This window comes from Elaeis guineensis, chromosome 5 (genome assembly GCF_000442705.2).
Source record: "Elaeis guineensis isolate ETL-2024a chromosome 5, EG11, whole genome shotgun sequence".
NCBI classification, from domain to species: Eukaryota; Viridiplantae; Streptophyta; class Magnoliopsida; order Arecales; family Arecaceae; genus Elaeis; species Elaeis guineensis.
Window position 1 is genome coordinate 10,122,644 of NC_025997.2, and position 27,492 is coordinate 10,150,135.

Here is a 27,492-nt window from a genome sequence, read left to right on the forward strand (position 1 = left end):
GCACATGATGGGAGGGGACTTGAGGAATCAGGAGTTCAGCCATGCTGGACTCCCTGCAGAAATTCTCAATTAAGTGAGCATGGTGGGTCCTTTGGTATCGGAAAAAAGTATTTGAAAAGTGGAGTTGAAACAGGGGTGGATTTGAAGCGGGAGAGTTCCCATTAGAATAGTAAAAGATTTTTATTTTAAATTGCTTATGCAATATAATGTGAATGTCAATACTTTTCTAAAAGTAAGCTGCTTGATATTTATGGTAACTTTATCTCCAGGTATTTCCCTGAGTATCCATTATGGTGCGTATTTTAATGATAAATTCTAAATGCAAATTATTTCCTATCTTTATGTGGTTTGTCCTTGCAGATGTTGGTATATGAATTCATGGCAAATGGTAGTCTTCGCGATCACTTATCTGGTAAGCATTTGTTGGTTCATCTTGATCTCGTCACAGCCATCATTTACATGAGAAGCATATTCCTTTTTCTCCCCCAGCACTAAAAGTGTTACATTCCAAGATACTTGCTGGAACAATCTCTATTTGATACCTTTTTTATAAACATATTTTAACTAGTTAATGCATGTTGCTGAAGTGTCTGAAGTTGTTTATCGGTAGAGGATGAAAAGGATCCTTGGGACTAGCGCCATTTTTGAAGGTCCCTGGCTCTCGTGAAGTAATTCTGCACCCAGCCTATGCCAATATATGTAGTGTATAGCATGACCTTGTACAGAAAGCAAATGGACAGTTGCCTACCTACCATTCATTTCTTCTAACACTCAACTTCCAGCTATCACTTTCCTGGCAATTTTGATTCTTTTTAGCCTTTTTTGTTTTATTGATGCCATTTTTTTAGGTTCATAGTGCTTGAAGAGTCTGTACCTGGTCTATGCCAGTATATTTATTAGCAAAATAGGATAAATAGATATTGTGCCCCATACCGGTCAGCCACTAGTTCGGCACCCTACCGACAGTCACTATGGCCTAATGTGCCGGTTCCGAACCAACACCCGATTATTTATTTTTTTATTTTTCTAATGTTTTTGATATATAATGAAGTTTTATGAATTTTTTTTATATTAAATGATGTTTTATGAAGATTTTGGGGTGATTTAAACATTAATTTCATTTTTTTTGAGGTGTTTTGATGTTCTTTAATGCGTTGTTTCTTTTTTTTGCATGTTTTTTGTTCATAAAATAACTATAATTTCAATGATAAATATAATTAAGGTACATAAATTATTGCCTTCATAAAGAAATAAATAAAATATGGAACAGAAAGCTAATTTAAATACATACTGACATGTAAAATTTAGAGTGGCGATGTCTCTTGTAGATGTTGAGGTCGTCTTTGTATGCAAGGGGCTCAACCTAATTTTTTATCCACATGGCCCCTTGGTCCTGTAAGCTCGTTGGGCCGTGATAAGGTACATAACCCAAATAGTCTCAATATGCACTGAGGGTAACGATGTCGCTTTGGAAGGAATCATTTGCTTGATGTTGCATTGTGGAGCAACCCATTGGAATTTGCCGGCAGCAAATTCTGATCCATTAGATGCTTTAGTTTGCGTAAGATAGTAGCCACTAGAGGATAACTTATCTGAAGCACCATATCCACAAGGGAAGTAGTTGGCGCTATATCCGTAGGATCTCGTATAGGATTCCGAACCTGATGCATCAAGGGATCCTAGTCTACATGCTATGTCATCTGCAATCGCCTAATACCCACCATGACCTTGAGAAAACATACCCGTCTAAATTAACTATCCTCCTCCAGACACTGTGCTACGACATTTGTATCAAGCTTCGTCTTGTATATCACACTACACAGGGCGGATAGAAGTTCATTGTCCACTGGAATTCTAGGGATGCTATACTGGAACTTTGGGTTCAAGCAATAAGCTGCCAATACAATTTGCAATTGTTTTAGACTTTAGTACAGCATGACCAACTAGAAAGCTTGACAATGAAGAACTAGTTTAATGTATATTCTTATCTGCTAGATGCAGCTCCCTAATTATTTGGTAGTCCCACCTTTACTAGTCCATAAGTGCCCTAGTTGCTCTAATACGAAACTATCCAGTTCTCGAGCTTGTCCTTATTATTGTCAAAGAGTTCACCATAGATATCCTTCGGTCTTGAAGGATCCACATCCTATCTTGCTCTCTGTATTGAGGCGATAGCAGACTGGTAGTATGTGTTGCCTCCCATGTTTGCTGGAATATGTTGAAGTAGAACCAAGATATGATAGCTCTTTACATGTCTTTCTTCTTGTCCTTCACCAGCATGGTATTAATCCTTTGCCGCTTCACATCCCTGCTGGAAAAGGTATTTGGATAATGGCTCCTGGTGGTATTTTTCTAGAGAACTTCTTGCGGCCTTTGCTGCCAAATACTCCCAAGTCCCAACATAGATGCTATGCCCCTCCCACATATGCTGATAGCCTCCCTAACTGAGGACGTCCTCTTGAGATCTGGCTCTACCCCACCAGCCCTAGTCAAAGAGCCTAACTCATATTGTGAGGGCCCAAATCGAGCCCTATGCCTAGGCATCTCCTCCTACTACCATTAGTCATCCAAGCTCACCTAGATGGAACAAGGCCCTCCTCTGACACCCTGGAGTGGGAGGAAGATGGTTCCGTTACTCGATGATCCACCTACGCCCTTTTCTGGGCAGCCCTCTCCTTTGCTGCTTTGAAATCAATGAAGTGCTTTTTTATCAACTGCCAGACCTCTTAGGGGCATTTTTAGCATATCGTGACATATCGAAGTAACTACCAACAAGATGTTGCTTAAGCTTGGTTATCTCGTCCCTTTTGAACTACGTGTCACACCGCTTGCATCTTCAGTGGTATTAACCCGAGCACATAGATTCGGATCCCAGTCAATGTCATGCTCTAGCTCCATCTTCCTCCTGGATATATCTATTCTACAAGTGAACTGAACATATATCAAGCATTTTATATGAACTAAAATTTAGGTAATTAACTACTTGTAGTACTAAATTCTTATAATTTTTTTCACTTAATTAACTAATTTTAATTTTTAAAGTAATTCAATAATTAACTAAAAAATATAGATATTTTATTTTAATTCAGAAAAATGCAAAACCATAATAGGGATGCTGCATTTATTATTATCTGAGCTTATTGTTATTTAATTTTTTGAAAATAGTGAAATTCCAATGTTCTGCAAAAAAATATATTTGCTACTTTAGGAGTTACTTCTGAATTACCTATACATAGCACTATTTTTTTCATAATTTTTATTATTTTTATGTTTTATTATATATGTTAAAAAATTATTAGATATAAATAATTTAAAAGATTATTTTGAGCTTAGATCTGTGTAGCATCCCATCCTAGATGCTATATATATTTTTCTCAACCCATGAGCATGCATGGAAGGCCACTTTTTTGTAGATTTTATTCAAATTTGGGCCTATGTCACTATTCATGTGATCATGCCAAAACCATAATAAAATGACATGAAACTTTTATCGAGAGTGGGATTCATACCCCTAAGCATGGTTCTTATTTTACAATGATTTTATATATGTATATAATTTTTTAGTCCAAAAATATATTTTTTATTTAAAAATTACAGATTCGATAAAAAAGTTATGAACTTTGTCATAGTGTAGGTCTTTCCTAATCTACAACATATCATTAAATAGCAGCAAAATACAAAAAATTAACATGACCTTCCCCCTTGTTTTCAATTTTTGCCCTTAGAAAAAAAAGTGAGGAGTTACATTACTTGATTTCAGCAAGATCGCAAGCTAAAATCCATCGAAATGGCCTAGATTTGGGTTATTTTATTTTTTTTTAAAAAAAGGGTTTGGGCTGCTGAGAACCTCTCTCGTGTTCTCAGAGCCCTTATGGGCCTCTATTATTGGTATCATGTGAGAGGGGAGAGGGTGGGGGTGGCAGACTCACTCGTTGGGCACAACTAAATGCTAGAATGGGCTCAGTCCCCGAGCCCAAACTGGTGCAAATTGCCCAATTTGTGCTGATACCGCTCAAACCAGCCATTTTGGGCTTTCTTTCATTTCAAACAGCTGAACTATCCTAGTTTGGGGATAATACGGTATGGTATGCCCCATACTTCCCAGTTTGGGATGGTACAACATATCTTGTTTACTAGTCTATAACTAGACACTATGGTGAGATTTTTTAATTTAGTATAACAATATCATTAGGATGCTTACCTAGCACATAGATGGGGCAATCTATAAATAACAAGCTTGTAGCAGTAGAGTGGAACCAGATAAGCATGAAATGTTTGGCAATGGATTGCATGGTAGGTGTTTAAAGGATGACTATTAACAGTAGGTGGTACTTATTGGTCACATATGGAAATCTGGAAGGTCATGTGTCATGCCTTGTCTTTAAGCTACCAGGGAAGCACATTTACCAAGTCTTGGATTCATGATTCAAGTTTGGGCTTGTGATTGGATAGTTCACGACTGTAGGATAAATATGATTATAAGGTGTTGGATTGGATTTTGATGTGCATCTCATCTCTTTTTTCTTTGGATTTCTTTATTTAATCCGAAGTTTCTATATGATGAGTTTGTCATGGTTCATAATAGTGTTTATTCTTCATTTGTTTATATCAAACTATGTGTCCTAATTAAATGCCTAAAATTGCTGCTCATCTCCTTATATTGTTGCTTCACTTTGTGAACTTTCTGCATTGTAATCTTGGAACCATCGTTCCATTCAAGGTTTCACATCCCAGCGAGACGGGGGCCATTCCGGTCATCTCGTCCTGTTCCTATGAGAAAATAGGATGGGACGGGGTCGGGACTCCGAAACTTATCCATGTAGGAAAAGAAGAAGGAAAAGGAAAAAAAGAACGGAAGATGGAAAAAGGAAAAATTGAAAGGAAAAAAAAGAAGAAAAATGAAAGGAAAGGAGCAGAAAAAAAAGGATAGAAAGAAGGAAGAAAGGAAAGAGAAAGAAGAAGAAAAGAAAAAGAAAAAATAAGAAAAAAAGGATGACGAAAATAAAAGAAGGTAGAAGAAAAAGAAAGAAAAAAGGAAAGAAAAAAAGAAAGAAAAGAGAAAGAAAGAGGAGAGAGATAAAGGATATCTATCGGGATGCGTGATTGGAACGACTGTCAGGATGGGACAGGACAGCGAGGCATCCTCTACCATGGAGATATCGAGACATCTCCATCCCACAGGATTTAAAATTTTGGTTCCATTAACTCACACCTGCTCCTTTTGATTGACATTTGCATGCACTCTTTTAAGCTCTTTGGCAGTATAAAATTGTTGAATCTACAGTAGGACTTCAAAACCAAACTAAAATGGCCCAGATATACGGGTTTTAACTTCAACTTTGATAGACATAAAAGAGAATTGTCACATCCCAAATCTGGGACATAAGATGGCCATGCTACCATGGGATACCCCCCACAATAACATAAAGCCAACAATAATATTCTTTAAATCTCGTGGGATGGGGCTGTTCCGATTTTTTCATGGAATGGGACTCTTCTTGAGACAGAGGATGTCCCAAGGCGTCCCGATCGGGACACTGGGACGCTAGTGGGATGGCCTGTCCCAACACATGGGATGGTACCCCATCTCGGTGTCTCATGGGACATCCCGGGATGTCCCACTGGGATCTGAATCTAACAAAAGAGTCTAAGTTTGTCATCCATTAAATAAATAAACACATAGCCATAGGTATCGGTATAGAGCATCTAATCCAAATTTAAATGCCAAAAACCCATAACCTCTAAATCCATTTAATCATCAACTAAGTCAATAATTAACTAGTAAACTCAAATTCTATTACATGACTCTCTTAGCACAAATTCCAAGCCTAGTTCATTTCTCACTCTTAGCGACCTTACTCATCTGAAATGGATAGAAAGGAGAGTGAGCTACACAGCTATAAACCTTCCATTGTTTTATCGGATCAACCATAAGTTTTTGCATGAACCAATGCATCATTTAAAGAAAATAACTATCATTACAAAAATAGAACCTTTAATAATAGTAGTATAATAAAATAAATCATAAACCACTCATGTTCTTGCATATGCATAAATCATGCTAATTTCATCAATATGGTTCCTAGTGCATAGCATAAATAAAATCACAAATCATAAACCATTTAGCCAGTTCATGATGCAAAATATTACTCGCAGACATTCAGTGCTATGCTCACTTTGTACCATGAAAGGCCATCATTATAATTGACAAAGTATCATAAATCGTATTCATCACCAACTTTATACCCATGGGCAGAGAGCTGTTTTCATTGGACGCTAGCTCCAGGACGTCGATTGACCCCACTTTAATTGAGCTATCATAGCTATTCGAGAGTCTTTAATCATATTTCTTAAAACAATTTTTTTTGTAACATATTTCCTTAAATCATAAATGAAGCAAACACTAAATGTCTTTACAGAGTTTGTAGTCCATAAATAAGTTTTTAACAGTAAAGCAATCATGAAATCAATTTTTTCATAATAAAATATAAATTTCATAAATATAGAGTTCATATTTTATACACTAGCTATTAATATTAAAATATTCATGGAACTATTATCTTGCGACAAATCATGGGTTTCATAATATTGTATACTCGATCCTAAATTTAAAAAACACATAATTATTCTTTTCATGATAAAACAACTGATAGTTTGAAAACTTGTAAGGAACGTCAGGATTACTTACCTCTTTTCATCTAAAATCTTAAAATTCAACTATGTGAATCAGTTACACCTATTTAATACCACAAAAAGCCTGATCAATTCATGTTCAATAACTTTAATAGTATTAAATTTCATAAAAAAAGAAAGGGGGGATGATTGGCCAAGTGACCGCAGTTGGTGGCTTCGGGTATGTTTGATCTAAGTTATTTGATCGATGAATCATGAAGCAGAGACTCGATCAAGGCCAAGATTGTTTGACAGGGCTCGTTACTAGTGGGTTTGTTGGACACTGAATAAGAGCCGGGTTGATGGGTCTGACATGTCACCCAAGTACTAGGGTGGTTCAAGGCCTCTTTACTAGGGTCAACTTGGGTCCATAGGAAAGAAAGATAGACTTTGTACTACGATCCATGGGTTTGCTTAGAGAAAGAAAGAGCGAGAAGAGGGAGGAAGATGAGAGAAAATAAGAGAGAGAAATGAGAGAGAGAGATGCTTTGCCTCGCTTAGAAAAAGAAGGGGAGGCTAGGGTTGTGGAGACTATGCTAGGGGGTATGGTCTACGTCGAGAGGTGGTGAACAGCCAATGACGGTGATCGGCCGACAAGAAAATAAGGAGAAAAGGGTTGGAAAAAATGGGAATAGGGGGTTTTCTTTATTTTTGGTTGTTAGCTGCTCGCTAGCAACCATGACTCCGCTATGGAGGGTTTTGGAGAGGTCTAAAAGGTTTGGCCAAGGGTCCAGTGTCAAGAAGCAATAGCATCGGTGGCCGAGAAAAGGAGAAAAGTAGCGAAACAAAGGCGAAACAGAGCTTTCTCTTTCTCAGTTGATTTCTGACGAAATCAAGGCTAGCAATGGTGGTTTGAGGCCCTGGAAAGAAGAGGAAGCAAAGGGAAGGAAGGCCGGGGTTTTATCTTGGCTCCAGCAAGCATTGCGGCCTCAATTTTCGGTAGGTGCAGTGACGAGATGTGGCGAACTTGAAGGGCGAAAAGAGGGAGAATGAAGGGTGCTGCTCGTGGTGGATAGTCATGGAAGGGAGTGGACAAGGTTTGCCATATCGGTTGATACTGTACCATATCGGGTGTACTGTAGCATACCAATATCGAACCGGTATGTACTCTCGTACCATGCCGACAATCAATACATCTTACTATCTCGTACTGTACTATATACCGACACTGTAATAAGATTGCACTGGTATGGGATTTGATACCAAGATGGTAAATCTTGAGAGACGGTGTCTATTTATAAAGGAGACCTAGAGTTTTTGTGCCCCACCCTAGGTCTCCAACTTCTAGTCGGAATCTTGTGGGAGATGAAAGGAAAAAAGACTCTCGATGGGAGTCTTCCTCCCATCATGCTCGCAGTGTGCCCAGCTTCAGTTGGGTTGGGCCACGGGTTGGTCTGGGTGGTTGATTGGACTGGGCTAAACTAGGTCATCTCAAGAATATAGTAAGATGAAGAACAACATGCAAAAAAAAAAAGTAAAATAGCATAAGCATTATACCACCGTAGAATTAAAAAAAAAAAAGCAGATAGACAACTTCAAGTCTTGATTTTCAACTCTTCATAAACTAAACTCCGATGCTCCTCATACCCTTAATCTAATCTAAGCATTAGCAAAGGAGACGATCTTCATGACTGGAACTAGTTAACAACTAACCTAGTAGACTCCTGCTAGTCTTCTTAAAAAATAAGCATACTTATGTTGAATGCACGTGTATATACCAAATCTGTATGGCAGTTCTTTTACATCAACAGTGTGCTCTATATTGAGCAGGAGAGTTCTGCAGTATTATGGTTATAATTCCTCATCCAAACTTGCCATAATATTGGATGATTGGGTGTGCTTTTATAGTGCTTCCAGATCATGTAGCCTTGTCATAAAATTCGTAATATTCTTGGTCCCCGTCTTCTCTCAGCTGCTAATATATGACTTGCCGGGCTGCAGTCAGTTTTTGACTGCATCAGTTTCAAAGGGACAGAAATTAATTCACTAGATAGCATGGCAAGCACTGATAAAATCAAAATTTTCGCATGCAGTGAGACAATTACCCTAGGGGATGAATATGTCATCTCTGTCTTAAGTAGTTCCATCAGCATAGCTTTTTCGAGAATAATAGTTCTGTCAGAATAGCAACTGATCCTGTTATTGGGTTTTCATTAGCAGAGAAAGATCTTTTTATTTTTGATGTCTCCAAGTTCATATTGTAAGTTTTTTTTAATTTGTAGTTATTTAGAACACATACCAGACTTGTGAATATCATGTGACAGAAGTTGAGAAAAATTATATATGCCCACTAATTCACATGATTAGTAGAGCATGATAACATTCTTAAAATAATTTGTTGTATCAGAAATTTATGTGTATGGTTAAATACTCAACTCAACTAAGCCTTAATCCCAAAATAATAGGGTTGGTTACATGAATCCTTTTCCTCCATTTCATTCTGTTTAGGGCCATACCATTATGTTTTGGACATAGGCTGTCCCAAGCCCAGATAAAGGAGGAGGATTGCACTATGTTGACAGCCAGCATAAAATTACAGCCACATCCAATGAACATGATTCATGGTAAAAAGAACTATTTATTATAGGTATGCAAAAGTACATATTCCCATAATTCTTGGGGTTTACAATTTACATATGTCACAAAATTTTTGAAATTATCTTGAGGCAATCAGTATTTTTTTTTTTTAATCTTGAAGGGGGTGTTATTTGTTATTAATGCATCATTTCAGAAATTAAAGCTACTCTGGGAGGTGTTTTACTTGCATGTCTTATAACTGACATGGTTGGTAATGCATCATTCAACTTTATCAAAGCAGCATTCTGCTACCACATCTTGTTCTTGTTAGCCATGAACTGACTTTGATTCTTGCACCACATTGCTCATATCATTTGATGAGCTCTAATCGATCATCTTTGTTATGAAACAGCTAGATGTAAGGAGCCTTTAAAGTTTTCTATGAGGTTGCGCATTGCATTGGGTTCTGCCAGGGGCATTCTCTACCTTCATACAGAAGCAGATCCTCCTATATTCCACAGAGACATCAAAGCCACCAACATCTTGTTGGACTCCAAATTTATTGCCAAGGTTGCTGATTTTGGACTCTCACGTCTTGCCCCCGTCCCAGACACTGAAGGAACTGTACCTGCTCATGTTTCTACAGTAGTGAAGGGCACCCCGGTTAGTCTGGACTAATATGAGTTATATTAATAGTTTCCTTGCTATTATATCTCGATAAACCCACAGCCAGTCTTCACATTTTCTTAATGTTGAAAAACTTGACTGAGAAATTGGTCATCTACCTTACTGAATTGAAACTTGGATCTAAAAATATAAGGGTAATTAATTTATTGTCTTTTGTGAGGGTGTCAAACATTTTTTCAGTTTTTTGGTATCAATAGTGCCTGGTCATGTATTAACCATCATAGAGGTCAAATAATAGTGGCCAATTAAATAAACCATGTTGGACAATGAAAATTATATTGTTCTACTGTATGGTTGTCAACTGCAAAATGGCTTAGTGCCTACCCATCTCTTTTATGACTAGAGCTGATTTAATAACCAAAATGCATCCATACAAGCTATCAGATCATTAATTAGGTTCTGGGCTGTGGAAATGGGGATTTGATCAATTTGCTGTTTTAATAATGATAACCTACATCTGTATATTGAACCATCTGCTCCTGGTGCTGAGGCTTCATGCTCAATTTAATAGTTTTTACAATATGTTATTATCTGTTAAGAGATAATTTAGCCCCACAATATGTGGCCTCCAGAATTTACTCAATAAAGACAGCATGTCTTATCTCCTCGACCTGTGACTGGCTCTGCTTTCTTTACCTTATCTTTCAACTTTCATCTTAAATTTCGAATGGTCTCGATCGTTTTTATCCCCTTTACTGAGATGTGACAGCACCATCACATTAAGGTGGATTTTCGCATCTCGCTGTGGATCAGTCTTCTCAAGATTCAAAATCTTCTATATAATATTAGTCAAAATAGCTTTTGGAGTTATTTTAATGTTCTTGACCATCACACGTCCAAGAAGAAGACTGTCTTACAAAATATAGAACCTGTCAGCCAATTGTTTGAGTGAGTACATATATGAAGATATGTTACCATCATTTTTATCCTCTATCCCCTAAAACTCCTGGCATATTAGAGGCAGGGAGATGAACATGAGATGAAGTTGTGAACTTTTGGTTAGACAAGGAGTATTACAAGTGCACCAATTTGCAGGATAGGTGGGACTAGAGATGGGTGGACCTATGTTTCCTCAAAAGAGGAAAGAGTCATAGGTTGACATTTAGAAGAGGACACATGAATTTCCCTAAAGACAACCTGGAAAAAAATATATGGTGTGATGTTAAAATGCAAAACAAGTTTTTCAAGTACTCACCTGTACTGGGTGGTACAGGATGTACTGAACTGATCCCTATGCCACCGTACAGTACCCCCCACCCCCACCCACCCCACAAAAACTGATTTATGGTAGATTTTTATAGCCGACTTCAGCAGGGTACCATGTTGGCAGAGGGGCACAGAGTACCATATCATATCTGCAAGATACCAGTATGAGACCCAATTTAAACCTTGATGTGAAAATTTTGACTCTATGGAGTCTCAAGTATGGTGGGCCTAAAGATGGAGAATTTGATACTTAAAAGGTTCAAAATCAAAGAAATATTCATTGAAATTGCTGGCAGCACCAACTATCATGGACTCATGGGATTAGTGAAGGTTTTGCATACATGGGGTGAAGGAAGTGGCTTTTTAGCTTAGAGCTCCTCACAAAAATCTAGACAGAGGATACAAACTTTAAAATGGTCTAATAATCCTATTGAGAAAAAAGATGTCTGTTGAGTGATTAGTTGTTTCCCAACTGTAAAAACATTTTGGTGTAACAATTCTAGACCAGAATGTGTCAAAAGAATTATTAATTGCAGTTTCTCGATCTTGCACCAGTAATTCGATCTCTTGGTATATTCCTGTTGCATGAGTGTCTGAGATCAAGTATCATTTGTAGGTCGCAAGCATCACTTGTTTCCCTTCATTTCCTTATCTCAAGCATCATATTGGCCAATCCTTTTCTGTTAAATTAACTATATGCTTTTCGGACCAGAATTGTTTTTAATAAGCAGGGCTTTGTTTGATGCTTACATCTGCATTTCTCTCGTCTCCTCATTTACATTCTACTTAGCAACCTATGGTCTTTACAATCATACATTCTCTTTCTCCCATATATCCATTCAAGTAAGCACGTTCAAACTTGAAAAAGACATGCAATATGTTGCACTTTAAGAGGTTATTTGGCTGTCAGGTTTTTACTGAAACTCTTGTTTGGATGTTTTTCATGATGCCTGTTTTAGATAAAATGACAGATCATAAAACCTGAGAATTGAGTTTCACAAGAAATTAAGCATTCCCTACTTTTCTTTTGACTTGTTTTATGTAAAATCTGGTCTAATGATTCTCTGTTTTGACAAAATCCAGAGATAATCAAACAGCCTCTAAATATTGCTGACAAATTTCTAACTTTAAAGGATTTATAAATTACAGTCATTGATGATATGTCAGTATTGTATATGCCTATACATCATAAGCTCAAGCATTCATATGAAAGTATGCCCCACCATAACTGATTACTGTCTCCCAGTAATAAATGCTCCACCATTAGTGCACCTTTCCAACATTGGTCCTCTTAATCACATCACAGTTGCACCGTGCAGTGCATTTATGGATAACTATAACTATTAAGTTTTGTCCATGTTTTTTGAGGTCCATTGCACTTCATGCCCATGTCTCTTGCAAATGTAATCTTCCTGAATTCCTTTCTTGAATATCACTCCAAGTTCTAAGGATTTTCTTTTAGAACCTTTCATGGAAGCTCAAACCCTTCTTCTCGCATTTAATAAATTGCACATAAGTTTATCCTTTACCATTTCATTTCCTAACCTTGGAGGTTCATCTCCCAGTATTGGTGATCCATCAAATTTTTATCATAATATGCATAGATATTGTTTGATTGTGGATATTAGTACTTGGACTGCATTAAGTCTTTGGTTGTATGATGATATGTGTTTATAGACAAGCATGTTGTTTGTATTTTCACATGTTTCGGCAGTTCTGTGAATTAGATTTCAGTTTTCATGTTAACACTTATAGCAAGGCCAACTGTCCAAGCTTGATGAGTGTGTTGCATCAACAAGAATAATTAAATGTGCATGATATCAACAGTAAGATGGAATGTCTTGGAATGTAGAATACATGGCCTAGTTATAGGAATTAGTTGCATAAACTGCACTATGGGGAAGCTAATGATTTATCTCTTCCATAGTGTTCATAAATACTTGTAAAATAGCAAACGTGCATGGTTGATTCTGATCCCACAGATGCATTTTCTTTGCAGGGCTATCTTGATCCAGAATACTTCCTAACTCATAAGCTGACAGACAAAAGTGATGTGTATAGCCTTGGAGTTGTGTTTTTAGAGCTGCTGACAGGGATGCATCCTATATCTCACGGTAAAAATATAGTTCGAGAGGTACGTAGCTCAGTTGCTACTCTTATTTATTTATGCAGATAAAGGTGTATGATGTTTTGAAACCATAAAGACTTGCAGGACTAACACCTATTAGCATTCCTGTTCATGAGAGATATGAGAGCTTTGTAAAACAAAATTTTACTAGTTACAAAGAAAGGCATGAGCTGATCTCCGTGTTGTTTTAGGCAAAAAAAAATTCAGTGTCTCTATTGCGCCTCATCAAGGCACACACTGTACATATGACATTAGAAATAGTCTGAACGATGAAGGAAGACTGTAGGATATGAATTGGCACCTTTGTCTTTTCTATTCTTTTCTTTTCTGAGCAAAATGGTGGTGCAGGAGCTGTACCTTTCCTTTCATTAGAGAATGAAATGAGAAAAGGATATGAATTAGTAATTTAAACTCACAGAGTCACAGTTATATTTATGTAGTTACCACTGTTTGTGGAGCTTGCCTAAAGAAACCCCAAAATATTTTATGTAATTTAGTATAATGGCAACCCATAGTTCTGCTCATAGCTGTTTCTCTGTGTTCCTTGATTCTAGGTAACCACTGCCTATCAGTCCGGAATGATGTTTTCGGTCATTGACAGCCTCATGGGCTCATATCCATCTGAATGCATTGAGAAGTTTGTATCATTGGCACTTAGATGTTGCCAAGACGAGACAGATGCGAGACCTTCAATGGCCGAGGTATTCAGGGAAGTGGAGAATATATGGAGAATGACACCAGAAGTTGATGTCACACCATCAGAATCCACGGCCACTGATGCTGGTAAAACAGTGACACCTCCTTCATCATCATTGGCTGCTGGGAATCCTTATGTGTCATCCGATGTTTCTGGAAGTAACCTTCTTAGTGGTGCAATCCCGACCATAACCCCTCGTTGATGGATAGGTAAAGTTCTGCTGGAGTATCCAGGGATGTAACTCTGAAAGATGAACCGATCTTGTCTTTCTTCTGTTTTGTCTGCCTTCTTTTCTTTCCCTTTTGATGTGTGTATACATATACAAATACATACGTACATACACATACATTTGTTACGTGTAATTTGATGTCATTTCATATTGTAAAGTAATACAACTTAATCCGATCAAATGACAGTTGAATCGATGAAAATTTTGGCCTTGGATTGATCTGTTATTGTTGATCGACCATGTCTTATCACTCGAGCTACTTTCCCTGCCACTACACTTTTAGGGTCCCACCTTCTGAAGCAGCAGCCAACTGAAAGCGTGTCGGCGTGAAATCCAGACTAGCTCTGGGACAAGATTTTCCTTTGGGAAAAAGAAACTCCACCTGCACTATTAAGATAATAAATTATAAAGTTCATAGAAAAGAGAAGGTGCAAAGAGGAGAGTGGCGTCAGAGAGGAGCATCTTATAGTAAGGATATCGTGTTGAGGCATCACTTCTGAGTCTGGCAAGATTGACGAGTTCTTGAAAAGAGATAGAGCGTGTGGATAATTTACAGGTGGAACTTTTATGTAGATTAATTCTGTTCTAGTTCCTGAGCATAGCTTTTGTATTTTTAATGTTTCCCGAGTTATTATAATCGTTATTTTTATTCTATCTAGGTGAAGCACCATCAATGCACTATCAACGATCCATTACAAATTGGTCAGATATAAAGGCAAGTCCTTGGCAGAGAAGTCCACCGAGTGATCTAACAGATTACTTGTAGATGCAAATATAGGTTATTCGCGGATAAAATTAACATTTGGCCCAAGATGAGGTGAAGATAAGCAATGAGAGAAGGATTTTGAGAAGGGTACTTGACAAAGATTTACAAGGAACCCTCCAATCACCTCCGTATTGCATGCACCAGGTGCAATTAAAACCGCATCAAATTCCACGGTGGATAACACACCATGCTATCGCTTGTATTATGCCAATTCCCGATTGCACGCTATCTACGGTGCAAATGCTCCGCGATTTGCCCGGGTTCACTTGCACCTTGTGCATGCAATAATTTCTCCCTCCGATCCCGAAACAATTGGGCAAAATGTGGTACAATTTTTTCCTCTGGGGGCCAGGATGAGAGAATTTTCCTTTAATGGAGAATTCTACATGTAGAAGAGTGTTTATGCCAGGATTCTACATGTGCATGCAGAAATGTCGATGCTTTTGTCTCAACAGTAATTCCTTTCACAGTTTCACCGGCTTTGAGCATCTGGTTAGAAGACATTTTGAACGGCAGAAGCGTCCACATAGAATTGATCTCTTTTGCATTCGTCTGGTTTGGAATCTCATCCTACCTCCCGAGTTATTTACGGTAGTAGTCATCGCATTGTCATCTCTTCTATTGGCTTTCGTGCACTGGTCTCCACTGTGAAATTCACATGAGATTGCCATTCCCACCTGATTTCAAATGGATGTAGATATTAGAATTATTCTGAAAGAAGGCAGAAATGATAAATTTTGGCCCCGTGGATTTTGTTCGCTCATTTTTTCTATTACTTTTGGTCCTCTGGATGTAGTACTCTAGTCGGATGAATCAACAAATCAAGATCTTGATCGGATCCATGACCGGTATTCCATTCTTATCATCTTTTTTATGTCGGAATCATTTAAGACATCGGTGGCAGTCCAAGACGAGTGCTTCCATCACATTGCCAGCAAAAGGCTTGCAATGTGAGTTCGGAACCGTTCATTCATAGTCTAATTCCTGATGGCCCGGCAGGCAAATGACAACTCCGAGCAAATGAAGTCGATGTAAACTGCCAGCCCCAATCGTGAACACCAACTGAAGATGAAAGTCCTAGCTTTGAGACATTGAATGTCTCAAAGAAACAAAAGGCCCAGTCAATGGTGGAGCTTAAAGGATATTGATGCACAACTGATAGAGAGACAGAGGAGGGAAAAAAAATCGAGGATGAATCTGTGTCAAACTTACCTATGAATTGTGTGTATATTATCGTGTCAGTGTGTCAAGGATCATCGGAGGCACGACCTCGAACCCCACGAAGTATTATCCACTTTGGAATGGTGGAACGGAGCGGCGCGACCAGGCGCGACCATCCGGTGCGCTGAGAACCCCGCCCCTCACGGTTTTGTCCTTCGGCCGGAAGGCAAAGAGCGCTTTGTGAGAGAATGCGTGCTCGTATCCCATTTAAGCATATGACACTACAGAGTTTGTCCGATGTGAGACTATTAAGGGAGTTTGTCCGATGTGAGACTATTAAGGGAGGGTCCCCCCACAGCCTGCCCACAACACAGCCCCCCACTCTGGAGAGGCATGTGCTGCGGTACAGGGGGCGGGTGTCCCCCACGAAGTATTGTCCGCTTCGGAACGGGGTGCGACCACCCGGTGTGCTGAGAATTCCGCTCCTCACGGTTTTGTCCTTCGGTCGGAAGGCAAAAGGTGCCTCGTGAGGGAATGCGTGCTCATATCCCACTTAAGCACATGACACTATAGAGTTTGCCCGATGTGGGACTATTAAGGGAGGGTCCCCCACGGCCTGCCCACAACATATATAATAGTGTGTGTGTATATATATATAAACTTAATTATAACAAACTTTAGTTATGATAACAACTCTATTAATATCACAAGTTGGTTATATTAACTCCCCTCCCTCAAACTTAGAATGGTGTGGTGAAAGCTAGCTTATTTTGAATGTTAAGCCTCAAAAATATCTGTGTGAATGGATGACAGTGATGTTGGTTACGTTACCATCCCCTGTGGTGCTATTATTATCATGGAGGGTATCAATAAGGGAAAGGAGGGTGCAGCGGATATCCTAGAGCTTAGAGATGGATGGTGGTAGATGATGGCAAGGTTCAGATCAATGACTCTAATACCATGATAAGTGAAATAAAGAAAGATGGAAAAAGACACAACGAATCTCTTTTCTAAATTGTGTATGAATTGCATGTATACAATAGTTTGCATGCACGCCGATACACACACACATATGTAAGCTTAACTATAACAAACTTTGATTGTGATAACAATTAATAATATTGTAAATTGGTTATATTAATAATAATCAGGTCTGAACCAAAAAAAAAAAGAGACAGAGGAGGAAGAAAGTAGGTACAGTTGCAATGATAGACTCGGGATACATGGAGAAGGGAGGGAACTAAGGATGGTTGCTAAGAAAAAGATAGAGGAGAAGGCGAGAAGCAGTGGTGGAACCATGGAAGACGAGATAGAAAATTATCCATGATTCCCCAATCCAATTTTAAATTGCTTACAAGTCCAAATTTAGAAGTAACATACAAATAATACTTTTTAACAGGGAAAAGCTATTTACAGGTCGTTAGTTGAATCTAAATTATTTACGTCTTTCAATTGAAGGCTCCAGGAGCCAACTTTGTGTTTCTAGGACACAAGTTGAATAGATCATCAACTGAATTTTTCTAATTACTTTGAGAGAAAAAAATAACTACTTTAGATGAAGGCTCCAGGATTATACCAGCTTAGCCTTTATATTATACTTCCGGGAAAAAAATGATCTAAAAGCCTCTACATTACCTCTAATATATCTTGAATTACTATAATTTGCTGAGTTGCAAGCTATACAATGTTTGTTGGCTCCGTTGATTTGATTCATTTTTATTAGGAATAACAAACTAGGTTGACAGGTTATAAGTCCCCTTATCTCAATGACAAGGGTTGATACCATCTAGGTAAGCACTTAGTGATAATTATGTAGTATAATAATATATACATGTACGTGTGTTTATGTATGCTGCATAATATGAGTTTTGACTATATAATAAATATTAAATATTTGGAAAAAGATTAAGATTAAAATCATTGATAGACTGTGCAAATTATAGATTCAAATGGTGATTAAGTATGATCTAAATTTGATATGTGGGACTTAAAATAATATATTTTGTTATACTGCAACCTAAGTAACAAGTTGATTAAAGATCGACATATTTTGCTATAATTCAATCATCAAAACCTCTAAACTTAAAATTTATCCATAGTTTTTAGATGTGTAGGTCATAATCAATGAATGGATTTTCGATTTAAAATTATCAGTTTTTGTTTGTATATTATTTTCTAAAACTATAGATTAACTTTAATAGCATGCACGATCCATTATTATTTTTATAATCATTAGATTTATTTTTTAAAAAATTAGTATATCTAGTATGTAGCCTAACTCGTATAATATTGTCACGTCTCCAATCTGAGATCGCGAGCTGAAGGTCATGGCAACCACCACATACTTATAGGAAACTCTTCCCATAAGCATACAAGGCATCTTATCATACTATCGTAAAACAACAGCGAAATAATTAGTCAATAATTTAAATCTAAAACATAATAATTCAAATTTTAACTTTAATATCTCAATAAATACAACAATGTTCAACAGGCCTACATCAAATTCAATAAGACTTTCAATCTAAAATAAAAGTATGAAGGTTCTGCTTCTCATCACTCTTCCATTCATATCTTGCATCATCTTAATTTCTCAATATCTGTAAAAACAGTAAAATAAGAGGTAATGAGCTAGACAGTCCAGTAAGCAACGATCACTTTTCATAGATTTCATCAGACATTAAAGTAAATAATCATTCATAGAAAATAAGCATATAGAGTTCATCAATTCGAAATCAATTTCAATTATGTAATATAATTAATGCTAAATTCATTTCTTTTTCAAAAATTCAAGTTTCTTTTGAGATTTCAACTTGTTTCATTCTTAAGTTTTTTTCATCAACCATGAGCTATGACCATATTTTTTCTGTAGCAGGGTCATAATACCACGTATCTTCTTGCAGTGAGCTACGAATCATCTGACAGCAAAGTCCTTCAGAACCGCTGGTCTCACTGGCGATATAAATCCTCAGGACAAATCAATTGCCAACGTATATATCCCCATTAACGGGGTCCTTTACATAGTCAGATTGTCAATTCATATTATTCTTATATCAAAATTCTTCATAAATCATATTTCTTATTCTAATTCAATAAGAAAACACATAATCATGGAGCATCGAAATCACTCAATATAATACATAACGAAATCAATATATTCAATCATGTTTCATCATAACACATCAAAATATGATAATTTCATAACAAAATATCATTCATCCAATTCATGTATCGTTTCACAAATCATGTCAAAAAAATATATTATAATTTATCGATAAATTTAGAAAAAAAATGAAGCATTATTTACCTCGAGCGTATTTCAATAAATCCATATAATTCTATAAATTTTCTTCTAAAATTCTTTTTTCATAGATCATATCGCGATATCCCATGATCAAACATCCACAATCCTATACAGGATCAATTTCAATAATTAAAAAAAGACATGAACAATTAAAAAAGATAGAATTGATGGACACCCGTATCCCATCATCTAATTTCATCTAGTCAAAATCTAATTAGGACATAAATGATCCAAAGTTTGACTATCAGATCAAATCGGATTCAAAGTGACAAGACCGAGGTTCCTTTATTGGATTCATCAATTAAGTAGAGAGAAAAAATTAGAGGAGAGAGAATCCATGAGGTACAATCCAAATTGATCAGGTGCCACGATTCAACATCTCGATTAGTGTGCTCAAAATGATCTAATCAAGTCATGGTTAAATCGAGATCATGGATGATCAAATCTAATGATTCATGGTCTGATCAAGGTGCAGGATACTACCTGACAACTACGGATCATGATGCTTTTATTAGAATCATTCAAACTCATCATCACTCAAACTCATCAAAATAATTTTTTTTAATAAATTCTAAAAAAATAAACTTCTAGAGAGATACAATTCTAGAAAGAGAAATTCTTGAAGATGAATCTGAACTAATTAGACGATACGGTTCAATAAATTCGATTGATTAGATCAAGATAAATTAATCAAATCATACTGAAATTACCACATAGATAATTCAATAGAATCATGGGTGATAAAATCTAAAGATATTTGATCTGATCAAAGTGGGTGCCGGTATACTATCCGGTGATCACAGATCAAAATCCATCACTAGGATTATTTAAATTCATCATCATTCTTCTTAAAATTCTAAAAAATCTTAAGAGAGAAAAATAACTTAGAGAGAGAAAATTCTAGAGAGAGAAAGTGGAGAGAGAAACTAGAGAGAGAAAGAAAAGGGAAGAGAGAGAGGATAGGAGAGAGAAAAAAAAAAGAGAGAGGAGAGAGAAAATCCTCTCTTTTTTTTCTTTTCTTTTCTTTTTCTTTTTCTTTTCTTTTCTTTCTTCCTTCTTCTTTCTTCCTTCTTCTTCCCGTGGCCTCTTTTGGCAAAATAGAGGATCGTGTGGTCCCCCCCATTGATTGGCCAGTCCGAGACTGCGGTCGGTGTAGCGGTGGCTGGCGGCAGACGGACGATGATGGTGCGGCTCGAAAGAAAAGAATCTGACGGTTGGCGGTGATCCCCGGCACCGAAAAACCAAGGAAAAAGGGGCTGAATAGAGGATATTTTTCCAACAAAATCCGGCGACTCCGGTCGCCGATGATCATGCACACAGGTACGGAAAAGAAAGGGGAGAAGAGAGGAAGAGAAACCATGGCTTACCTCGAGCTCCGATGACGTTCCGGTGAGAAATTGGGGTGAGCACGATGATGGCTTCCGCGAACAAAAATTCTGACGATCCTCATCGTTTGGCTCCGAGATTCTTGGTGGGAGAAAGGGAGAAGGGGTCTTCCCCTTTAAATAGAGCTGGAGGGGAGGAGTTTAACTCCTTCTCGGCGAGCTTTCCGACTCCATTTAGGAGCCGGTCGGGAGGAAGAAGACTCCCTATTGGAGTCTTCCTCAAAAAATTTTTTTTTTTGTTGGGCTTTTGTGGGCCTTTGGGATGGGCTTAAGGCCTAAACAGGCCGGGTCATAACAAATATACCACATATAAAAGCTTTAGTAGTTGACATGGAAAGATTATCATAAAAAGTATATAAAAACTTGAAATTATAGTAAAGACAATCCTAAATTGGAATTCTTGTTTTTTTTGGTAAAATAAATTGGAATTCTTGTTGAATGAAGATTCATGAAACAATCTCAAATAGTTGAGAGAAGTTTTGATGGTTATTGCTATGGTTATAGACTTATAGAAAGATGATAGTCTAGATAAAGTTTTATATTTATATAATGACAGTACCTTGGTTTTGATTTATAAACAAAGCTCGACTCAAACTCAGTACACCTTTGAACTAGTTTTAGTTCAATTTGAGATGATCAAATCGACTAACTATACTTACTTTTAGCTTGAGTCCAAAATGAGCTTGAATCATACTATGATAAACAAATCAAGATGAATCACAAAATTTATGCTCCAAGACAAAATAGAACGAATTCTTGGTGGACTCAGCTAGATCAAGTTTTCTCAACACCTTTATAGGGCATGCGACGATAGATCATCATCGCTTACCAAGGAAAAAGAAAAAGATGGACTGATTAATATTTTTTTCATCTCAAAAGTTTTGAAACATTCCAAGCTCAAAAGGAGTTGACGCTTGTTAAAGGCGAAGAATATTGACATGACGCATGCACGCACGTCAAAAGCAAGCTTGGAGAAGAGGCTTTAAGACCAGAGCCAACCAAACGGGTCACACGGGCCAATTGGCCAAGGTCGGCCCATCCAAGTCCAAGCCAGGTGGGTCGTGGACCAGACTCGGCCCATTAAAGTCGGCGGACATGTCCACATTAGGGTTTTGAAGCTTTCTAGGGTTCCACGTTTCGGTTCCCTCCCTCGCTATATAAGGGGCATTCCATCTCGCCCCCACCCTCATTTCCGTCGTAGCCGCTTCTCCGTCCTTCCGCCATTGGTCTCAACCATGGGTCGGAGTAAGTAGCTTTCCATTTTCTGATGGTTATTCTTGATTTCTATTCCATTTTTCTTCGATCGATGCTATGATCTTTCCTGAAAGCGGTGAGAGATTAGAGTGGTGTTGGCTCTTTGATCTAATCAACCAGATCTGATATGTGTTGTTGTTGTTTGTTCCGATATGGTTTTATAATTCGTTGGAATAATTAATGTTTATGATGTTTTGAGTTGAATCTGTTTCACATGAAATATAGTATGCTTCGAGATTTTTTGCTCCCTGTGGTTAAAGATTCATTTAACCCTATAAGTGTTGTTTTCATTGTATTTTCTTTTTTGGATCTGAATCTCTCTTTGGTCTGGTTATGTTATATTGTACTAGTCTTTGAGTTTCTTTACCTTTTTTTGGGTATTACATTCCGTTATTATATGGTTGTTTTGTATTTTTTTAGATTCCTCTGACGTGACTATAAGATGGGTGGTCTGTTAAAACACCTCAGGTTGTGAATGTCCGCGATTTGTTGGTAGAAATTGTGATTTATTTGCAAGAATGGAACGGTATTATAGAAAGTTTTTTCCTTAATTTATGGTGAAAAAAGAAGTTAAATGATTGGCCTGAATTCTAGGATTTAAGTTGTCAATGTTGCACATATTGAATAGATTACTGCGAAAAAAATAAAAGTTCGTAGGCCATCTTTCTCAGTGATTCTAATGAGGACCTATTGCATTCCTGGACATTTCTGGCTACAGCTTATCAATTGCTTTGCAGTTTTTGACTACTTTTTTTGGGTGGGATGCTGATTCATGGCAACAAGGTGGAATTGTTTGTTTTCGGTTATTCCTGCATGAGATTGATTATGATAGGTTGGAGTAGCTTAGATGCTGCTGTGATATTCTGTAGTTTGAAATAATCAATATGACTTGCTGGGCATGTTGTTGAAGCATTGAGCTCACTCTGCATGCTCCTTCCTTAAAGAATGGGGGATGGGACTAGATCTTCTCAAAAAGCTATGATAAATAAACTTGTTCTGATGGATGGTGCTGCCCAAGTTAATAAAAATAGAAGATATTGTAATTAGGCAAAAGGAACATTTGTTTTTGTTTTCTTTGAAGGTTCTTATGATGGAGATAAGAACATGAAAGTTTGAAATGAATTGGTGGGGGAGATCTGCAGGGGGAAAAAAGGACAATAAATGAAGATTTGGTTGCAGATAAAGGAAGGCTGTATTCTTGATTCATCCCAGATAGATGCATTTGGGGTATTATTGGACGCGTGCATGAGTCAAATGCTGACACAAGGTGTTGCATCTGATTCAGTGGGTGAAAAAAATTATAATTCAGTGTTTTCATGTATGAATGATATCAAGAAAATATAACTTATGAGGTTCTAGAATTACAAATTTATTATATCTATGATTAAACATGTAAATCCTCAAGCCTGGAGTTGTGGACTATTCATGTTTAACAGGAGGCATTGGAGATTCTCTTGATCACTACAATAATAACCCTTTTCTTGAGTATATTGTCTGCTGTAATTATCAATGAAATATTTTATTTGCTGCTGACTAACCAAATTGATTCGAAAGATTACCAGGTTCACTTCATATGTATTGTCTGTTGTAGTTATCAAATGGGGTCTCTAATTTGCTGCTGACTAACTAAATTGATCAGAAATATTGCCCAAAAGAACTTAAAGAAACAGGGTTCATGTGAGTGATATTATCTGTTAATCGATCACTTATCAAACTGCATACGATAATCCTCAGTAGTAAATCATGTTCACTGTATTTATAAATTGACCACAGTTAGCAAAGGTCACCTGAGTTTGCTTCCATGATGTATATATGCTCATTTTTTCAATTTTGAATTGTTTTTTCATTTGAAATTTTACAACTGGAAGCAAGTGCCTTTGGAAAGAGCTGAATTGTTATTTGTGAAAAATTATGTGTTCTGACTTTGATGTTTTGAGATATTCAAAGATCTTAGAGCAAGTCCAAAGGGTTTATAGAGCTTATTGATTCTTTATTCTGTGAGATTAAAATTTATAAAGTAGAAGGTTTTGTTTTGGTGTCAAATCATGAAGTTGTTTCCTGGTTGCTTGTCTATTCAAATCTTGGTTGCCTTGGAACTTCACTTCCACCATGTTTAGACCAATGTGTGTATTGAACAAGGAATTTCTTTATAGTGTTGTTCAATGGATGAGGCTTGTATGCTTGTTTGATTTGTTCATGATGATTAATAACAGTATAGATAATTTGACAAATATGTGCATCATAAGCCAAAATCCTAATGGAAATTCCAAATGATCAGCTCTTTTTCATGAGAAATGGGGTTAGAGTGGTTTTTTGCAATTGCCAGACTTTGGTGCATGTTGAGGTTATAACCTATGCATTACTCAATTGTGGAACTTTATCATTAAAGTTAATCTTAATCATGCATAGGTCTTGCGGTCGTTGTTTAAGATTATATTATAATCTCGCTTGATGATTTCTCATGTGCAGGACCTGCAAGATGTTATCGTCAGATCAAGAATAAGCCTTATCCTAAGTCACGCTACTGCCGTGGTGTTCCAGATCCTAAGATTAGGATCTATGATGTTGGGATGAAGAAGAAGGGAGTTGATGAGTTCCCCTTCTGCGTTCATCTGGTGAGTTGGGAAAAGGAGAATGTGTCAAGTGAGGCTCTTGAGGCTGCCCGTATTGCATGCAACAAGTATATGGCCAAGTATGCTGGGAAGGATGCTTTCCATCTAAGAATGAGAGTGCATCCCTTCCATGTCTTGCGTATCAACAAGATGCTTTCATGTGCTGGAGCTGATAGGCTCCAGACTGGAATGAGGGGTGCCTTTGGCAAGCCTCAGGGAACATGTGCTAGGGTGATGATTGGTCAGGTCCTTCTGTCTGTCCGTTGCAAGGATAGCAACAGTAACCATGCACAAGAAGCCCTACGCCGTGCCAAGTTCAAGTTCCCTGGCCGTCAAAAGATCATTGTTAGCCGAAAGTGGTATGTATCAAAAAGGAAAAGATTGATAATAAAATTATTCTTGAGATATGGATAAGAATTTGTTGGTGTTGCTACACTTGGTTTCTGCTTGGTTGTGTTTGCTTCCATGTCTAGGGAATGCAATGCAGTGGGAGGAAACATGAATGGCTGGCTCGTGATGAGAGTTTATAATATTTGTGTCTTGATATATTTGTTTTCACCATTTTCTGGAAAGCTTTTTTTGTCGTCCTTCAAAGGGAGAAAGAACTGAACCAACAGGATAGTCTTTATAGAAGATTGGAGTATCCATAAAAAGCAGTTTACTTCTTAACATTTAGGATTTGCATAGTTCTCTGTTTCAAGTTCTAACTAATGCTAAAAGCTATATTGTTTTGACTATGGGAAAGGTGCTAGATTATGCTTTCTTAAATTTGTGATTTGTGTTCATGAATATTCACACCCTAAACTTATTTTTCAGGGGCTTCACAAAATTTAGCCGCACTGATTATCTGAAGTGGAAAAGTGAGAACAGAATCATCCCAGATGGTGTCAATGCCAAGGTATGTTTGCGGATACAAGATTTTAATCTCTGCACCAAAATGCATGGACATGTATCATTTCACCACCCCTTAAATTTACAAGATGACCTGTGAATTTCTTCTCCCCTATACACCCCATGATTTAATGTAATGGGGGATGCCCAAAGTCAAAATGCTATCACACTTGTTCTGCTGTAGGCACTTGTTAGACACAAGTTATTTTTTTCCTTTGAGATAATGCTCTAGGGCAGCTGCTGTTTCTGTGTGGCAGAAGTCTTGTGTTAGTCCTTAGTAGTCAAATTTTGGAGTAATCCAACTAGGCTCTTGGCAGGCGCACTTTGTCTTATTTGACCTGCTACCCCACTTTCCGCCAGTCATGTGTATTGAAATATCCTTGCATTTTGATTGGCATTATGAGGGCTAGTTCATTTCTCCTTTGTTTTGACTGGAGTTCATTAAATTGCTGTCTCACCTTGTCAATTCGCTAGGGGAACTTTAGTTGGATCGCAGCAAATAAATGTAGCAGATGTGTTTAAAAAATTTCCTGTCAATTTAGTCTATTTACAGTGTGTGAGATGGACTCTATTATTAACATATCTTTGGTGGTGCAGTTACTTGGATGCCATGGGCCACTTGCTGCGCGCCAACCTGGAAAGGCATTCCTTTCAGCTGCCGTTACGGAAGCTTCTTAGGATATCTCATTTAGAGAACAAGCACAAGGCTGTTGATCTATCATTTCTGTTTCGATGTCCTAGATCATTGTTGGAGTTTATTTTCCTATTGACTGTGTTACCTTTAGCAGCATATGACTGCTAGTTTTACTTATTATGGATATTTGATTTTTTTCTGTACTTGGACACCTGGGATATGACAATTTAGCTTGTGAAGTACCTGCTTATATTGATGCTGTGCTCAGAAATGAGCTTTGCTTCTTGATGCCCGTTTCTCTAACTGCAGGGATTGCTAGGAAACTCTTATGTGGGCATTTATGTTTGATAAGCTAAAGGAAAGTGGTGTCAAGAGATTTGGTGTTTCATCTGTTGTTTTGGTGATTTGACATAAGAGTACCTAAAACATGTCTTCCGGGCCTGTATTAGATTTCTTTGTCATAAATCATCAAAGTGTTTGTTTTGATTACCGTGGTGGTAAGGGTCCATCATCTAGTCTTTTGTGCATGGTAGAGGTTCTCTGTTTCATTAATCGTTGGGTTTGCATTTGGTTGCTTGTAGTCGCTGTAGCTGTAACAGATCAATTTTTGAAGTTCTGGACCTTGGTAAATGAAAATTTGCTCTCTTTTGGTGAGTAATGAAAAATAGCTCCTCTCCTCCTGGCTTATGCATTTTCTGCTATGCATACTTTTGCTTTTGGTCCACTGTCAATCGTCCATGTTATTACTACGGTACAAAAACAGTAGGGATGGATCAAGTTTGCGTCACAGTCTTTCAAATTGTGTTTCTTTTTATTGCTGTGCTGTTTAACTTCTCTTTTTTGGGTTGTATGTCTTACAGTCTTTCAAATTGTATTTCTTTTATTGCTGTGCTGTTTAACTTCTCCTTTTTGGGTTGTATGTCTTCTGTAAACTATGGGCTTGCTATCTGTGTTTGTTTCTTCACTATCATATATTTCTTATACTTTTTCTGTATCTTTCTCACCTATTCTTCTACTTGAATCCTAGTTCTGCCCACCACCAATGGGTGGCCGGACATCTTTATACCAAAAAATTAGCGCTTTGGAAATGACAGTGGATGAGTTATTTTTCATCATTTCTGTTTTTAACTTACAAGCTTATATAAAAATTTATTTTAATGGTATTTTGCATGGAAAACTGGCATCTGTAAGCTATAATGTGAGCAAATTTTTTTGAATAAAAAGAATATGATATGTGAGAAAATGTGTGTATGAGGATATTTTGTATTGCAAATATGGCATCCAGGGCTGTGTTTTTTGAACTTGTCCACTCTGGCTATTTTCATAGATTCCGACTTGTCCTCTCTCGT

General features: G+C 37.3%; 2 protein-coding genes across 3 annotated transcripts in view; both read left to right on the plus strand.

Annotated features, from left to right (window-relative positions):
* The window catches only part of LOC105044856 (probable LRR receptor-like serine/threonine-protein kinase At1g06840), a 48,831-nt gene extending 34,486 nt beyond the window's left edge, over positions 1 to 14,345 (plus strand). For both annotated transcript variants that reach the window (XM_073257463.1, XM_073257464.1), the window contains exons 18-21: positions 361 to 412; positions 9,602 to 9,852; positions 13,082 to 13,216; positions 13,765 to 14,345. In XM_073257463.1, the coding sequence (XP_073113564.1) occupies positions 361 to 412; positions 9,602 to 9,852; positions 13,082 to 13,216; positions 13,765 to 14,109 (783 nt within the window). In that variant the 3' untranslated portion in view covers positions 14,110 to 14,345. The remainder of the gene's footprint in view (positions 1 to 360; positions 413 to 9,601; positions 9,853 to 13,081; positions 13,217 to 13,764) is intronic.
* Positions 14,346 to 21,846: 7,501 nt separating this feature from the next.
* On the plus strand, positions 21,847 to 26,382 carry LOC105044858 (large ribosomal subunit protein uL16). Its single transcript, XM_010922900.3, has 4 exons — positions 21,847 to 21,997; positions 24,476 to 24,977; positions 25,435 to 25,516; positions 26,107 to 26,382. The coding sequence occupies exons 1-4, from the start codon at positions 21,988 to 21,990 to the stop codon at positions 26,185 to 26,187; spliced, it is 675 nt and encodes a 224-aa protein (XP_010921202.1). The 5' UTR covers positions 21,847 to 21,987; the 3' UTR covers positions 26,188 to 26,382.
* The last annotated feature ends 1,110 nt before the right edge of the window (positions 26,383 to 27,492 follow it).